Source organism: Phyllostomus hastatus, unplaced genomic scaffold (genome assembly GCF_019186645.2).
Source record: "Phyllostomus hastatus isolate PE091 unplaced genomic scaffold, TTU_PhHast_1.1 phas_contig_34, whole genome shotgun sequence".
NCBI classification, from domain to species: Eukaryota; Metazoa; Chordata; class Mammalia; order Chiroptera; family Phyllostomidae; genus Phyllostomus; species Phyllostomus hastatus.
In genome coordinates, this window is record NW_025333857.1 from 21,971,192 (window position 1) to 21,986,732 (window position 15,541).

The 15,541-nt window shown below is 38.1% G+C and overlaps 1 protein-coding gene across 8 annotated transcripts in view; it reads left to right on the forward strand.

The window, feature by feature from the left end:
* Positions 1 to 15,541, forward strand: part of PTPRD (protein tyrosine phosphatase receptor type D) — a 514,409-nt gene that overhangs the window by 349,498 nt on the left and 149,370 nt on the right. For 6 of the 8 annotated variants that reach the window (XM_045840044.1, XM_045840045.1, XM_045840042.1 and 3 more), the window contains 3 exons: positions 322 to 419; positions 1,298 to 1,557; positions 13,925 to 14,015. In XM_045840044.1, the coding sequence (XP_045696000.1) occupies positions 322 to 419; positions 1,298 to 1,557; positions 13,925 to 14,015 (449 nt within the window). Of the gene's footprint in view, positions 1 to 318; positions 420 to 1,297; positions 1,558 to 13,924; positions 14,016 to 15,541 lie in introns of all 8 variants that reach the window. The other 2 variants (XM_045840040.1, XM_045840041.1) reach the window with 1 other exon arrangement.

Below are 15,541 nucleotides of genomic sequence, written 5' to 3' on the forward strand. Positions count from 1 at the left end.
GCAAAAAGGTAAAGTATATGAAACTTAATATGTTTTGGATGCACTAGATTTCAGTTATAGAATGCCAAGCAAGTCTGGCTCACAGCACCCCAATGTCCTCAGGTAAGGAAAATACAATCTAGTTGACTCATTGGAGAGAAAGGAGAGCTCTTGATGAGAATGAGGTATTTAAGTGAATGCTCTGAACAGGTAGGCAAATCACACTTCTCTCTCTGATCAAAGCAGAAAGCATCTAGCTTAAGCTCTGTGGCCCATGGTGGAAGAGGACAGGTCATGGCTTTTAGGAGTGGTTTAAATACACTGTTTTTCCTTTTCCAGCAGTGTTTGCAAAAAATTTTCATGTCAAAGCTGTAATGAAGACGTCAGTGCTACTGTCTTGGGAGATTCCAGAGAATTATAATTCCGCCATGCCTTTCAAAGTAAGTTTGTTTTCTGACATGTAAGAAATCACAGGTAAAAGTGCAGGGGGCAGCTCGACTGGGTAAGTTACCCACAGAGCATTCAGACTGCTCTGATTCTGGCCCATGGACTGGCTGGGCTCGTTTGTAGCTTTCGAGCCATAGATTGAGCCTGGCACTTCGACATTGTGACCCTTCCACTCTAGAGAGGAGGCAGGAGCCCCAACCCGGTGACCTAGTATTTCCTAGTATGGTGACCTAGTATTTCCAAGTTAAACTTTTATAATCTCAGCTAATGTTTTTGTTTTTCCAGCAGAAAATGAAATTTGTGTGGTTTCTACCTCTGTATAATGCAACTGATTTGTATTGTTTATTGCAATATACATTATTTGTATAATGCAACTGAATTATTGGCCTGAATTCTTTGCACATTTTAAACTCTAGCTGAGAGTTTAAACTCCATTGAGAGACACTGAGAGATGCTAGTAAGAAGTACAAGTCTATGAAATAAAGAATAGAAGAACATTCTTGAAAGTTAAAATATATTTAGGAACAAGAATGGAAACATTTAGAAAAAAGTGATGTGTATAACACATTGCGAACCTAAAGCATTTCTGCACACGTTCCATTTCTGCACCTAAAACTGACAAGCCAAATATTGAAAAGTTGTTATGCATTTCTTTGTGTATTTTTTCTACAGTTATAAACATTATATCATTACACAGTAAGAACTGAATGAAAAATTGATGCAATCTCTAGAATTTGTGAATACTTATTGACTTAGGGATTACCCAAAATTAGAATTGACCTGGTAGGTATTTTCTATAAGCACATGAGTTTAGAAAATACGCATTGCCTCTCTCATAACCAAATCTCTATGATTGGTTATATCCCCCTAGATTCTCTATGACGATGGGAAAATGGTAGAAGAAGTGGATGGTCGAGCTACACAAAAGTTAATTGTCAACCTGAAGCCCGAGAAGTCATACTCATTCGTGCTGACAAATCGTGGAAACAGTGCTGGTGGATTACAGCACAGGGTAACAGCAAAGACCGCACCAGATGTGCTACGTACCAAGCCTGCCTTCATTGGGAAGACCAACTTGGATGGCATGATTACTGTGCAATTGCCTGAAGTTCCTGCAAATGAGAATATAAAGTAAGTTGATTGAAGAGTTAGCACTGAAGGATAGAAATGCCTATAAACAAAAAAAAAGTTAAATCTCAGTATTGCAGAATTATAAAAGAATATATTGCTGTACACAGAGTAACAGTGTCTTCTGCATAGGCTCAGAGTTTTGCTATTCAGTTTCTGTTGCACTGTGTTCTGTCGGTCATTGTAATACAGATTCTCATTAATTTCACTTTGAGTATTTTTTTGTGTTCCAGGAGAAATGTTACTTAGGAAAGATAGAATGGCAAGCAGAACATGGTCTTATATAAAGGAGTTTATGTCATAATATGTAGAGTAAAGTGAAGAGTTGACTGACTCTAATATGTGGCAAAATATGGTGGGGAAGTCTGACAAATTACTATAAAGCTAAAAGATCTGTGATGAATTAGATTAAGGAAAAACATGCTGTGACATTAAAATTTGAAATATGTGCTCAAAGATGAATATTTCAAAAGTTAAATTCAAAATGACATTGGAGAAAATCATGTAAGTTCAAAATTCATTGTTTTCTGGACTAGATGATGGAGCACAGTATATAAATCGATGGACCTGCAGTGGAAACTTATATCCAGTCAGTTAAGTAGTTTGTTGGTTGTATATAGTTATTTGCTTGTAGCCAAGAGAAGATGTAGCCAGTATAAGTGCTCATTGGTTATAGACAATAGAAGAAAAGTATTTTCACTGAAGTATAGTAAATATGTGGTACACCCTAGAGAATACAAAGGATATTATCCTCTCCTCAAAGAGCTTGCCATCGAGTGGGGGATAGAGAGAAGTAGACATAATATGTGTTAATGGTAGAATTACACTTATGTTAAGAGCAGCCAAACCAGAATGGAGTGTGTCAAAGAAGTTTCTGAATTTAATCTTGAAGGACAAATAAGAGGCCAACATAAAATCAGAGTGAGAGAATCTATGCAAAAGCCCATTAGTCCTGGAAGCAAGTGATTCTGTAAGGCTGGAGCCCAGAGTGCTTGTTCAAGCGGCAAAGAGAGGTATGCGAGAGTCTGTTCGTGCTCAGAAGCTGGGACTGTGTTCTGTAGTCAGGGAAAATCCATTGGTGGTTTTTATTTGTATAGTAACCAAGTTTCTGTTTTCCCATTTTAGGAAGTTTTTATTAAGTGTCCACTGTATGTTAGATACAGTGCTCTCTGCTTGGGATGAGACTAGACCCTTTCTCATTTCTTCTATCTTACATAATCAAATTTAGATGAAACTTGCTATGAATGATTTGAAGGCCAAATAGAGGTATTTATACATACAGGGGTGTGCAAAAGTAGGTTTCAGTTATGAGTATGTGAAACATGGAGTTATTAAAGCTATTGTAATAGTCATAGCCTGCATGCCTTTTTCCATACAAACAACTGTCAACCTACTTTTGCCCACCCCTGTAGAACTATATAACTATAGACCCTTGGAACCTTTATGTTTAGTGGCAAGCTAGTGAAATTACTAGGACAATTCTTAGGAGACATGGCACCTGAAGATGTATGTTAGTGAGAATTGGAGCAGCATAGACAGAATTGTTGGGAAGTTATCACATAGTTAGGTGACACGAGGCAAGTAAAAAGATTCTGAAGATGGTGATGGTGGATCTATGCAGAGGCAAACCAGAGCAGTAGTGTGGTAGGAATTAGAAGCTGATTCAATGAAGAAATCAATGCTGAGAAAACTGTCATATATAGCTCTGGGGTTAGAGCATGGATGTCAAAATGAGTGATGCTGCCATTCGTCCTAAAGGATAAAACAGAAGAATCAAGAGGAAATTAACAAGTCTAATTTTGTCTATATTTTACATTGAGGTATCAGTGAAATATCTAATTAGAAATGTGGGCTTAAAGAAATGACTAGGATTAAAGATAGACATTTGGGAATCATTAACAGAGCAGTGACAGTTTTATGAGGAGACAGAACCACTGAGACAATGAAGTGAAAGTAGGAAACAAAAGCTAATAGTAAAGGTCTCAGTTATTAAAAATAAGGGAGCAAGTAGAGGGAGGACATGGACAAGAGCTTGTGAGAAAGTTGGGGGAATTGAGCCAGGGTCATAGCAAAGGAATTTTTAAGAATATGGGTGGAGTAAGAAATTTTCAAAGCTCCAGAAAACTTGAAGCATACGACTGAAAAAATCAGCTATGAAAAAGTAAAATTATGAACAAGAAGTTTTCAATTTAGTGCCATTTGTGAAATGTAGAGAGTGTGATAAATTTGGCCACTTTAGAATCAGCCGAAATAAAGCAATCTTTCCTGGTCCTGGCTGGTGTGGCTCAGTGGATTGAGTGCCAGCCTGTGAACCAAAGGGTCACTGATTCAATTCCCAGTCAGAGCACATGCCTGGGTTGCAGGCCAGGTCCCCAATGTGGGGTGCATGAGAAACAACCATACATTGATGTTTCTCTCCCTCTTTTTCTCCTTCCCTTCCTCTCTCTCTAAAAATAAGTAAATAAAATCTTTTAAAAAAATTTTCCCAAAAAAGCACTCAGTTATTATTTATTTGATAAAATAATTGCCAGATTTCAATCAGAGGATGGAATTTCCAAAAGATTATTATTAAAATAAACTCACTGAAAAACAAGGACTACATTTCTGTTCACTCTTCTTTGTCTATCATTCATAAAATTGAAAATGAGAAGGAGATATTGTATAATTTTTATTCCAACAAAATTTAATATGAATATGAGGTTATAGTTATGTATTGATTGTCTAAATATTCTGGGGATATATTTTTATCTCTCACCATAGTGCCATGCAGTGTTTCAGGGGCTAAAGGGTAATGACACAGACTTTTTCATTGCTATTGCACAGCATAGTTAATTGGGGAATTTGGACAAGTAAAAAATCAGTTGAAGTGGAGTCCTGTGGTACCAAACTAGATAAATAAGGAAGGCCACAGGAGGGGCTCCCAATCCTGCTTTAATAATTCAGGGAAGGGGTCCTAGAGAGAGCGACATCTGAGCTGAGGCTTAATGAATGATGTGAAGTTAGCTGGCTTGAGGATTGGGGGTGGGGAGACACTGGCCCGTTAGCTCAGTTGGTCAGAGCATTGTCCCTATATGCCAAGCTGTGGACAATCCCTGGACAGGGCATATACAAGAAGCAATGAATGCATAAATAAGTGGAACAACAAATGGAAGTTTCTCTCTCTCTCTCAAAAATATAATAAGAGGACAGCATATGGGACAGTACATACACAAGATAAAGACTAGCATTTATTATTTGTCCATGCCTTAACCATCCACTAAGACTTTTTAGTTGTCATCCAGTGAACATATATTCTGTTCATGCTGTATTTCCAGTGCTAGGACTGGGAACAGAGAGATGACTGAGATAAAGCCTGGTGTCACCATGGGAGAACAGGTACAGGAGATGGGTGATGTGAATGTAATGGGTTAAGTGCTGCCAGGTTCTGTGGAAACATAAACACAGAGTTTTAGCCCAACTTGGATGTCAGGGAAGGTATCCAGGAGAAACTAATATCTAATCTGAGTTTTGAAGGATAAAAAAAGATAAAATAGTTGCAAACAATGAAAGAACATGGAAAGGATATGGACTCCAAATTCAACCCATTGAAACATACACTATTTAGCAAAAGAGCAATTGAAAGATGAAGAGTATAGTGTATTCTATACTATTAACCATTATTTTTCAAGACTTTATTTATATGAAAAAATATTTTAGTAGATATTTACCAAATTGGCTTGGTAGTAGGTAATAGATGTTATTGTTTCATTTTCCAACTTTTGAGTGAATTGAGAATATCGGGGAATCTGGTCTTTTAGTGTTTTTCTTTGGCTTATTTAGATTTTCTTTGTTTTATTTATGTACTTCTTCCTCTTGTATTTCAAGTGGAAATCATGGAAAAAGGATAAGAGTTGGTAACAAAGAAAACAGACCATTATAAAACAAAACAAAAAAGCAAGAAATTATGAAAAAAATGTTCTCAAAATGAATTAAGATTCTTAAAAATATATTCTAGCCATTGTAGGGATAAGAAACAGCAAAAGGACCTGAATATATACTTCTCTAAAGAGAACATACAGATGGCCCATAGACATGAAAAGATGTCAGCATTACTAATCATCAGAGAAATGCAAACTAAAACCACAATGAGATCCCATCTCACACAGGTCAAAATGGCCATCATGAGTAAATCAACAAACAAGTACTGGTGAGGATGCGGAGAAAGGGGAACCCTAGTGCACTGTTGGTGGACACACAAACTGGTACAAGCACAGTAGAAAGCAGTATGGAAATATCTCCAAAAATTAAAAATGGATCTGCCTTTAGAGCCAACAATCCCACTTCTGGGAATACATCCTAAGGAACCCAAATCACTAATTTGAAAGAATATAATCAGGGTTTGGCTGAGGTGGGGGGAGTGTGTTTGTGGTGGGGCGGGGGGGGGGGAATGCATACAACTGTAGTTGAACAACAATAAAATAATTTTAAAAAAGAAAAAAGAAAGAACATAAGCACCCCTATGTTCATTGCAGTGTTATTTGCAATCACCAAGATCTGGAAGCAGGCCAAGTGTCCATCAGTAGATGAGTGGATAAAACAACTATGGGACATTTATACAGTGGAATACTACTTGGCTATAAAAAAAAAAGAAGAAAATTTTACCCTTTGTTAATAGTATGGATGAAGCTGGACAGCATTCTGCTGAATGAAATAAGCCAGTCAGAAAAAGATAAACACCACATGATTTCACTCATATGTGGAATCTAATGAACAAACTGAACTAACAAGTAAAACACAGACAGACTCATGAATGGAGAGCAGATGACAGCTAGTGGGGGAGGGTAGTTAGGGGGTGAAGAACTTGAGCAGAAAAGAAAAAGGACTCATGGACATGGACAGCAGTGTGGTGATTGCTGAGGGGAGGAGGTATAAGAGGACTAAATGGGACAAAAAATACAATAAAGATTAAATTAAAAAAAAGAAAGAGCAAAAAGCTAAGTTAGAAAAGTACTTGAATGGAAAAAGTATCAGAATCATAGGAAATGAAAAGGCAAATCTCCACTTAGCAAAACAACAACAACATCTAGATAATTTATATCGGGGTGACTTTTTATAGCGTAGTTACCCATCCCTCCCTCTAGGTGGGTTCATGTGGTACGGTCACAAATTACAAGAGTCTGTGTGCCATTTCCTGCCACTTGGAGTAACTGGCAAGTGTAGAAATCAAAGAGGAATGTAGCTTTTTGTTCAGTATTTTATGGATGGAATAAGGGGAGGTAACAATTGATTCCAGAGCTGTGGTGTGTGTTGCTAACTTTTATTTAGGTAAAAGCTATCTAGAAAAATGCTTCCAATTTGTTTTCTAGTAAAATGTAATTTTAGTGATTGAAGGGTTGTTTTGTTTATCAAAAGAAACCATGCTTTTCTCATTTCCAGCCACGGTACTTGGGACACCTGATCACTACCCCCAACTCCTCACCAGTTAAAAAGGAATCTGTCTCTCATAAATGTAGTGCAGCCATAGTTCCTTGCTTCTGCTTTCGTCCTCACTTGGTTTTTGTGTGGAGAAGCAGAGGTGCGCCCTCAGGGAAAGGCTACATTTCTCGTGGAACAGCATGTTCTGGTACCAGGAATTTTGTAGCAATTCAGCCTTGTGTTTTGAATACTTTTAGGAGGCAGAGTGCTAGTCAGAAAATGTAGCAAACCCACAGTTTTTCAGTAGCAAGTGGTAGTCACAGACAGAACTTTATAGAGGCAGATTTTACTCTGGGTAGTAAGAAAAAAGGTGCCATGCAAATAACTCTAAGAGAAAAAGTTGCCAGAAGATACCCAATATAAATTAATTTCATAGTAGACATTTTATATTTATGAAAAATAGAAACAAGGAGTATTTTATGAAATTTTAAATTTCTTTGATCATACCGATTTTGCTTTCAGATTCTGTACTTTTTCTTCTTTTAGTAAAGAAGATAATCTTGGACGTGGCTTAAAAAGTTGCTTTATAAAGTTTGTACCGCTGCTATTAGCAGTTGAGTGAGGTGTTATCTATTTAAAGTTTAATGAGAAATAATTCATTCATCACATGTTGGCAATCGAAGTGGTAAAGGCTTAAATTTGTACAGTGCTTTACAGTGTACTGAAGGTACTAGAAGATTTATATAAGCCTCACAAAAACCCTGTGTGGTTGGCATCCTTCTCCCTGTTTTCAGATGAGTTAAGTAGGGCCCAGAAAGACTAAATAGCCTGGCCAAGATCACATAGTTGATGCTAATGATAGTTAGGAGTGACAAAGAGCTTCCTAGGTGCTATTCAGAAGGACATTGCACACATTAACCAATGCAATCTTCACAAGAAGGGTGCTTTTCATTACAAAGCTGAGGAAATGCAGAGATGAACAAACTTGCCCTGGCAATGCAGTAGCAGAACCAGAAAGGCAAGATTTGAACACAGGCAGCCTGGCTCCAGAGCCCGCATGTTTTTCCATGACCGTAGAATTCATTGGCCAAGCAAGGACAGTTTTTTCTAGGACAACTACTAGACCATCAAGAACTCCACAATGAGTAGGCACCGGCAGGACTGGCCTGGACAAGCCTCAGTACCAAGAGGAAGCAGGCACAGCCACAGGGCCACGGATCTCGGAAACACAGGAATGCCCTGGAGCAGTGTGCCGTGAGGGTTTAGATGAGAGGTGAAGGGAGAAGCTGACCCAGGTCAGCATTATCATCTGCACTTTCAAAATGAGGAAGAAAAGGCTTAAGACAGTCAACTCCTCTGACAACACAGAGCTAAGCCCAGAAACCTTAATTTAAACATAGAAACCAGAAGGAGTATTCAACTTGCTTAAGTTTTCTCTGGTAAATTAGTTTTATTTAAACAATACATACCCAAATGACTATAGCAAAAAAAAAATCAAAACTTATGAAAGGAATAAAATTCCTCATTAAATCCTGAAATGGATTTCAACCTCCCAGTTAAATAATGAGTTAGAGAATGTTAATACCGACTGCTCATACAGAAAGGCTGGCTGCACTAGAAGTGGGATTGCCGCAAAGACCAGGGCTCGTCTTCCTGTAAAATTTTATGAAGCTGGGACCCTGGGTAATCACATAGTAAATAAAATTAGTAAAACTTTACTTAATATAATTAAAATTCTGAAGGTTAGATTTAACCTACCTAATTAAATGTAATATATTGGGAAAACACAGCTTACTTTATAAGTAGTCGAGGGCTTTCTAGATATATTTATCCTGAAGTTATTTATTTGTCTTATTAGTTTAAAAGTTAAAGTCTATGTTGAAAAGGGTGTTTTGAATCTACATTTGAGTCAGAAAAGCAAAGCGGAGCATAAAGTTTAATGTTACCCGTACATAAAGCTGACCCAGTTTCAGAAGCAGTTTCTTTACTTCTTTCAATTTCAAACAAGTTGTTTTTGGATCAATACGATTCGGTCAGAGACCGGACTAGAGGGGTTTGAACCCAACAGTGAGAGAAAGTTAGGAGATAGAAACAATCCAGATACGTGACTGTGGAATGAGACTGAGGTGGTGACAGCTGAGATGACAAGAGATGAGAACACTAGAGACAGGGTTTGGAAGTAATAGGGCTTGGTAGTGGGTTGGGTATGAGAGAGGGAGAGATTAAGTGCAGATTTATTTTTGAGGCATTTTTTAAAATTTTAATCACAATAAATTTGTGGTTCTTTCGTGACATGGAAATGGAGACATGAAGTTAGAACTGGATGAACCTATAGAGCTCAGAGGAGCATTCTGGGCTGAACATATGAACCTGTCCATCATTTGGATATAGGTAAAAAATGATGCTCGAGGAGAAATAAAAACTCCTAGGGAGAAAAGGAGTGAAGAAAAGTTCTTGGACAGCCTTGAGGAACTCTCATTTAATAACCAAGTAGCAGATAATAAATGCTGCTAAGGAAATAACGTTAACCTGGTGAGAAATATGAGTAGAAAACCAGGAGACTTGGATACAGAGAAAAAAAGACAGAGGTTCTTACTGACTCTGTCAGATTCTGTTAAGAGCTCAAGAAAGAAGAGGGTCAAAAACTCTCCTTTTGGTGTAATGTTATCGAGGTGGCTGAGCTCCCTGGCGAGGGCGATGAGGTGGGGCGATGAGGCCGGAGCCAGAGCCAGAAGTAAGTGGGAGGTGAGGAAATGGAGAACCACAGAGCATACAGCTCCTCTCAGAATCGAGGCACTGAAGGGTGGGACAGAGAGAATGATGACTCGAGTGGGATGTGGTTTGCTTTGTTTTTTTGAAATGGCAGATACTTATGTAAGTTTGAGAGCAAAGTTTAGGATCCAAGGAGGAAGAAGCAGCTGACATACGAGAGAGAAGGGGTATGGTGTATGGTAAACGTCCTGAGAGTGAAATGAGGGGACCGGTAGGGCCAGTTCTTTACTGTTCCAGAAGGAAAGTTTATGGTTGTGTACACATCTAGGTAGGCTTGTACTGGGTTGGCCAAAAAGTCCATTCATTCTTTTTTTTTTTTTCTGTTCAATGGCTCCCGAGGTGTTGTCTTTAACCTCATTAGAAACAATTTTGTTAGATTGTATTGTGGCTGCTGTCATTCAATGGGCACTTAAAAACAACATCAGAATTGGTGAGTTTTGTGCAGCCATTTTAATATTGAAGATGGAAGAAAATGCACAACATTTTCAGCATATTATGCTTTATTATTCCAGAGAGGTAGAAAGGCAACTGAAATGCAAAAAAAAAAAAGATTTGTACAGTATATGGAGAAGGTTCTGTGAATGATTGAAGATGGCAAAAGTAGTTTGCAAAGTTTTCTGGTACTGTTGACATTTTGGCCAAATAATCCTTTGCTGTGGGGCTGCCTTATGCATTGGGAGATGTTTAGCAGCACCCCTGGCCTCTATCCACTGAAAGCCAATATTAGGGAATAGCTGACATACTCAAAATATCCAAATCAATAAAGTTATTGGTGAAAATGAAAAATGTGTCTTTTATGGAAAAAACTAAACAGACCTTTTGGCCAACCTAATAGTTTGGTAGATAGAAGATAAGGCAATTTTTGTCAGAATGTTTTCATTTTCTCTGTGTGTAAGTGATAAGGCCATCATCTAGTGGGGAGGTCAGGGGAGAAAGTTTGAAAATATTAATGTGTAAAATTGAAGGACTAGGTAACTGAAGAAGTTGTGGTTGATTGGCAGGAAGTTTTGAAGGTGTATGTGAGTTTGCCAATTGGTAATTGATGGCACCATCCTGCCCTGTATATTCTTTCTCAACCTGTGTTCAGCTCCTTGGCTTCAGGCACAGAGAAAGGCAATGAGAGATTTTGGCTGTGGTAGAGTGTAGGATGTTGATTTTGGAAAGGCAGATTTCAAGGATCTCAGAGCCGTAGTGGTTCATGGGCCAGTCTTAGAAAAGAAACCCCAAGCCCTAACTCTGAGGTTCATGGGAATAAACCACCACCATGTGAGACTGCAAGTGAAGCAGTATCCTTGGGAAGAAAATAGGCTTCAGGAGAGGCAACCACATGGGTGTTTAGAAAGCCATAGTTGCAGACAGAGAACACATTTGAAATGTATGGATTTAGACCCAGGAAAGACATTCTATTACATGGAGTTCCAAACTCCCAGCACCTCATTTCTTTCACTGGATAAGAGCTGCTTTGAAGCGGGCTCAACTGTGACTATTCTAGATGAATGCTTTAGACATCAGTGGGGACCATATCCAGCCACACGATTAATTGCTAAGGGGCGGGGGGGCTCTTCAATTCTTCTTGCAGCTACAAGTAATATGAATAGTTGGAGAGTGCTGCAGAAGAAAGAACAGATTCTTTTTTCATGTACAAGAATGGCAACTTCAAGTATGAAAGCAGAAAGAAAAGTTAATAGGATTCTTCAGCTTAACCTTGATTTACAAGATTCTAGATGAGGACAATAGGAGCTCTGTGACAGTGTTCATTATCATTACTTTAGGCAAAGAGAACCTGTCCTGACTTTGTGCAACTGGTAGGGAGACGTGAGAGGTTCCCTGACAAGTGTGTTTATCAAGTACATCTGCAGCGTTATTTTGCACGCTCAGTTGCGTTCCTGTCATTCTTCTCCATGCTCATTTAACATGATGGACTTGTTTGGCAAATTCTCCGGGTGGTGGGAGGACAGGGAGAGGAGGATGCTTACTCTGGATTACAAAACAAAAGATACTAGCGCCTCTCATACAATCCAAGTCTTCATTCTCCTCACCCTCCTTGATCATCATGATCATTTGTAAGGAGAGAAAATGAATGGCTCGGTGATGTGATCCTGTAAGTCAGAGCACCATGGAGAGAGGGGTCTGGCGCAGTCGTCTGGCTTGACTTGAATTCTTGATTAGGAAGCAGAAAAGACCTTGTCAAGTTCTTTAACCTGCATAGCAGGGAATTTCACCGTGCCCTACTGAATAAGGTAGTTAGTTGAGCGGCGTCTCTCCCACCTCGATGGTCAGTGCTAGGCGGCATTAGTTTAGTGCTGTATGTATATGCTGTGCCAAGTGCTTTCTGTGAATTTGCTTTACCTGGCCCAGATAATAGTCTGGTACTTTTTACTTTCATTTTTCAGAATATACAGCTGAGATTCAGGGATGTTGAATGATCAGCTCAAGACCACATGGCACGTTAGTGGCAGAGCCTGAATTCTGGGCCAGAGATGCCTCCAGGTGCCACATTCTTCACAAGAGCACTCCAGAGTAGCACTGCCCAACAAACGTAATGAGAGGCACATGCAAATTTTTCATTTTCTAGCTACTATAGTAGAAATCAAGGAAAGGAGACGTTAATTTTAATAACAATTTATTTGACCCAATATATCCAGAATATTATCATTTTAACATACAATCACTATTAAAAATTATTGCTGAGATATTTTACATTCATTTTCCACACTAAGTCTCTGAAATCCATTGTCTTTTATATTGACAGCACATCCCAGCACAGACTAGCCACATTTCAGGCACTTCATAGCCACAACAGACTACTGGTTACCGCACTGGACATTGTAGTTCTAAACTCTGTTTATGGAAACGGAATTCTTTCTCATAGAGTGTTGGCTGAGTTTGTTGCAGGTTTTGCTTCGAGATGAGGAGAAAGAGGCCTTCCTGTGCATGCCATTGGTCTCTGTGATACAACGTTAGTGCCCACTCTGCCGTCCCTTTCCCCTGCATGGCAGGCAGTCTTCTGAAAGTTTGTGAGTGTGGGTGGGTGTGTATGTATGTGTTTATTTTCAAAATAAATCTCCACAAAATTTATAGAGTTCTTAATAATTACTGGATTATACAAGGGGAAAAAAAGGAACAAAAAAATAAAGAGCTAAACTGTTGCTAAGATTAAGATATACTTAGGTTTGTATCCCTTTAATATCTGTTTTAACTGAGGCAATAATGTAATCTCTCTGGATTTGTCTTTTTGTCTGTTATCTGTTCTTATAGGATTTTTGAGGGACCAAAATGAAATTATGCATTTAATATAATACCTGGGAAGTAGGAAGTGATTAAAATGTTAGCCAATATTATACACTTGTGTGCAAAGTCCTTGTATAATAGCTACCAAAGGTTGGTATTAGCATAACCATGAATGCAAGAGCAGAGTATAGACTATATGGAAGTTATAAAACAATTTTACAAATAGCCCATATCTGGGGACAGGTTACTTTTTACATTAATTATATTTTAGTCTACCATTCTCAGTTGGAGAACTCAGTTACTTTCGTTTCTTCCTATGCATGTATTACACTGAGAACTATTTTGAAGGCCTTTAAGTAGGGATTATCTCCAAATTTCTGTCATAATTATCTTAAGGTTTACAATTTGATGGGTAGAAAGTAAGGGGAGCATTTTTTCATCTTTATAAAATTGTTGTGAGATTATGAGTAATTTTTTAGCTCTTAATTTTTTTACCCAAATAAAAATAGGGGTATTTTAGGTATATATAAATAAAGTTATCATTATCATAACATAGGCATTGCATGAGCTAAGAATAATTTTACATTTCCCTTTTTAAAAATTATCATGTAAATTGCTGTCATAGAAGAGATTGGTTCAGCAGCTTGTGTTGGTGCATTTCAATATGCCAGCCTTATATGTGTCCAGCACCAGGGTCCTAACAAACTGTGCCCACTCTGTTTATGATTGCTAATAAAGAGCAGTCAACCATGGTGATAGTACCATATAAGCTCATTGAAGTCACACATAAATGTCTACCCATGTTGTTTTTAAAATTGAACAAACAGGTGGTTATTTATCATTGATGGACAAGTCACTCCATCTCCATAATTTGCCTTCAGTCTCAATCACTGGTCTGTGGAAGATTTAAAGATATAGCCCTTTACTTTTCTCTCTGAACTAATGTTATTTTTGTCTACGCATTCTTGTGCAGAGGATACTACATAATAATTGTGCCTTTGAAGAAATCTCGTGGGAAATTTATCAAGCCATGGGAGAGTCCAGATGAAATGGAATTAGATGAGGTAACTATGTCTTTGTTGGCTGTCTTTCATTAGTTATTTAATTTCTTAAACATCCTCCTCCTCTTCATAGAGACTTTTCAGCATCCACTCCAGGTGCTGACTTCTGCATGGCTGGCTGGTCAGCTGGCTGTTCAGACAGTTCAGTGCTTTGGGTGTGTTAACCTCCAGGGATCACAACAAAGAGCCTTTTGCTTTAATTAAAAGACATTAAGCCACAATAAAGCTCACAACCTGTCTAACTTTGTTGGCTCTAATATTTTGCCCCTTGCCCTTTGTAAAACATGGCACAGAGGTGTGAGGAGTGAAGTGAATTATTAGCAGAGATGTAATCACCGATGTTATGAATTCGATATTCCCTTTCATTAATGCAGTGGTAGCGGCAACTGTTACACATGTTAAGTTTCATTTTGCAGCAGAGTTCAACATTTGACCCACATGCATTCTTGACCAGGTTCTCCCAGAATTATGCTAATTAGCATTCAGTTGCCTTATTCTATACTCTGTAGATTTCAGGCTCAAAATTGTATTTAACTGCAGGGGCAAACAAAAGAAAACAACATTTTGAGCTAAGGAAGAAATACAGTACAGAAAATAGAGCAGATACTATATGAGTATGACTTTAATTTCTAAAACCTCACCACAACCGTAGGTACATTTTAATTTATACTCATTTTGTAGAAAGAATATTTGTAGTTTTTTGAAAGTTAAGACATAGTATGAAGAACAAGACCTAATTATTGCCTGCCTCTAGTGAAATGAGAAAGCTGTGATCAGATGTATTAAGCCAGATTGCCCAGAAGGCCACAGCAAGTTACTGGCTGTGCTTCAGATTTTGAAGTACAGGAGCGACTTTGCTATTTTAACGTGATTCTGGTTCAGATCAGATCAGTGGGCAAATAGGAAAGCCCCCATTTGGGGAAATGGGAAATTTTAATACAACAGTGGCCCCATATTATTGCCCAACCTGTTATCTCTAGGTATTTTCCCTACCTCAAATTAGCTAAAATAAAGCAAGGAAAAGCAAAAGGTACCTAACTGCATTACATGGAAGGGACTTTTATTTCATACATGTCTGCACTACAGAGACAGTGATCCAACACATAAGGGCTGGTAGCTTCCTTTGGCAGACATATGTCATCTCTAGAAATGTGGTTCATCATCATCTACTTTGTTCGCCTGAGTTAAATTCAGGTTGAGAAAGGGAGATGCGTTCAGGGTCAGCACTGTGCTTTTGTGACACTGTTGAGCAAGTAAATGAGCTTTGGACAAGGATAAATTGAGACACCCTTCAAGTAATGTCGTCAAGTACTTTATGCTATAAATTTTATTTTTTGCTATTGATAATAAAGGAACAAAATCATTTTTCTATGATGTTAGATGAATAGTTATTCTTCATCTGAATATGCAAAATTATCAGCTGATCTTCTATAAACATTTTGACACAAGGTATTTTTTAGTTGCAATCATTTAATCCTGAGATATTCTTTATTATTTTAATCAGTTTTAGTTGAATTACCAAATTCAGT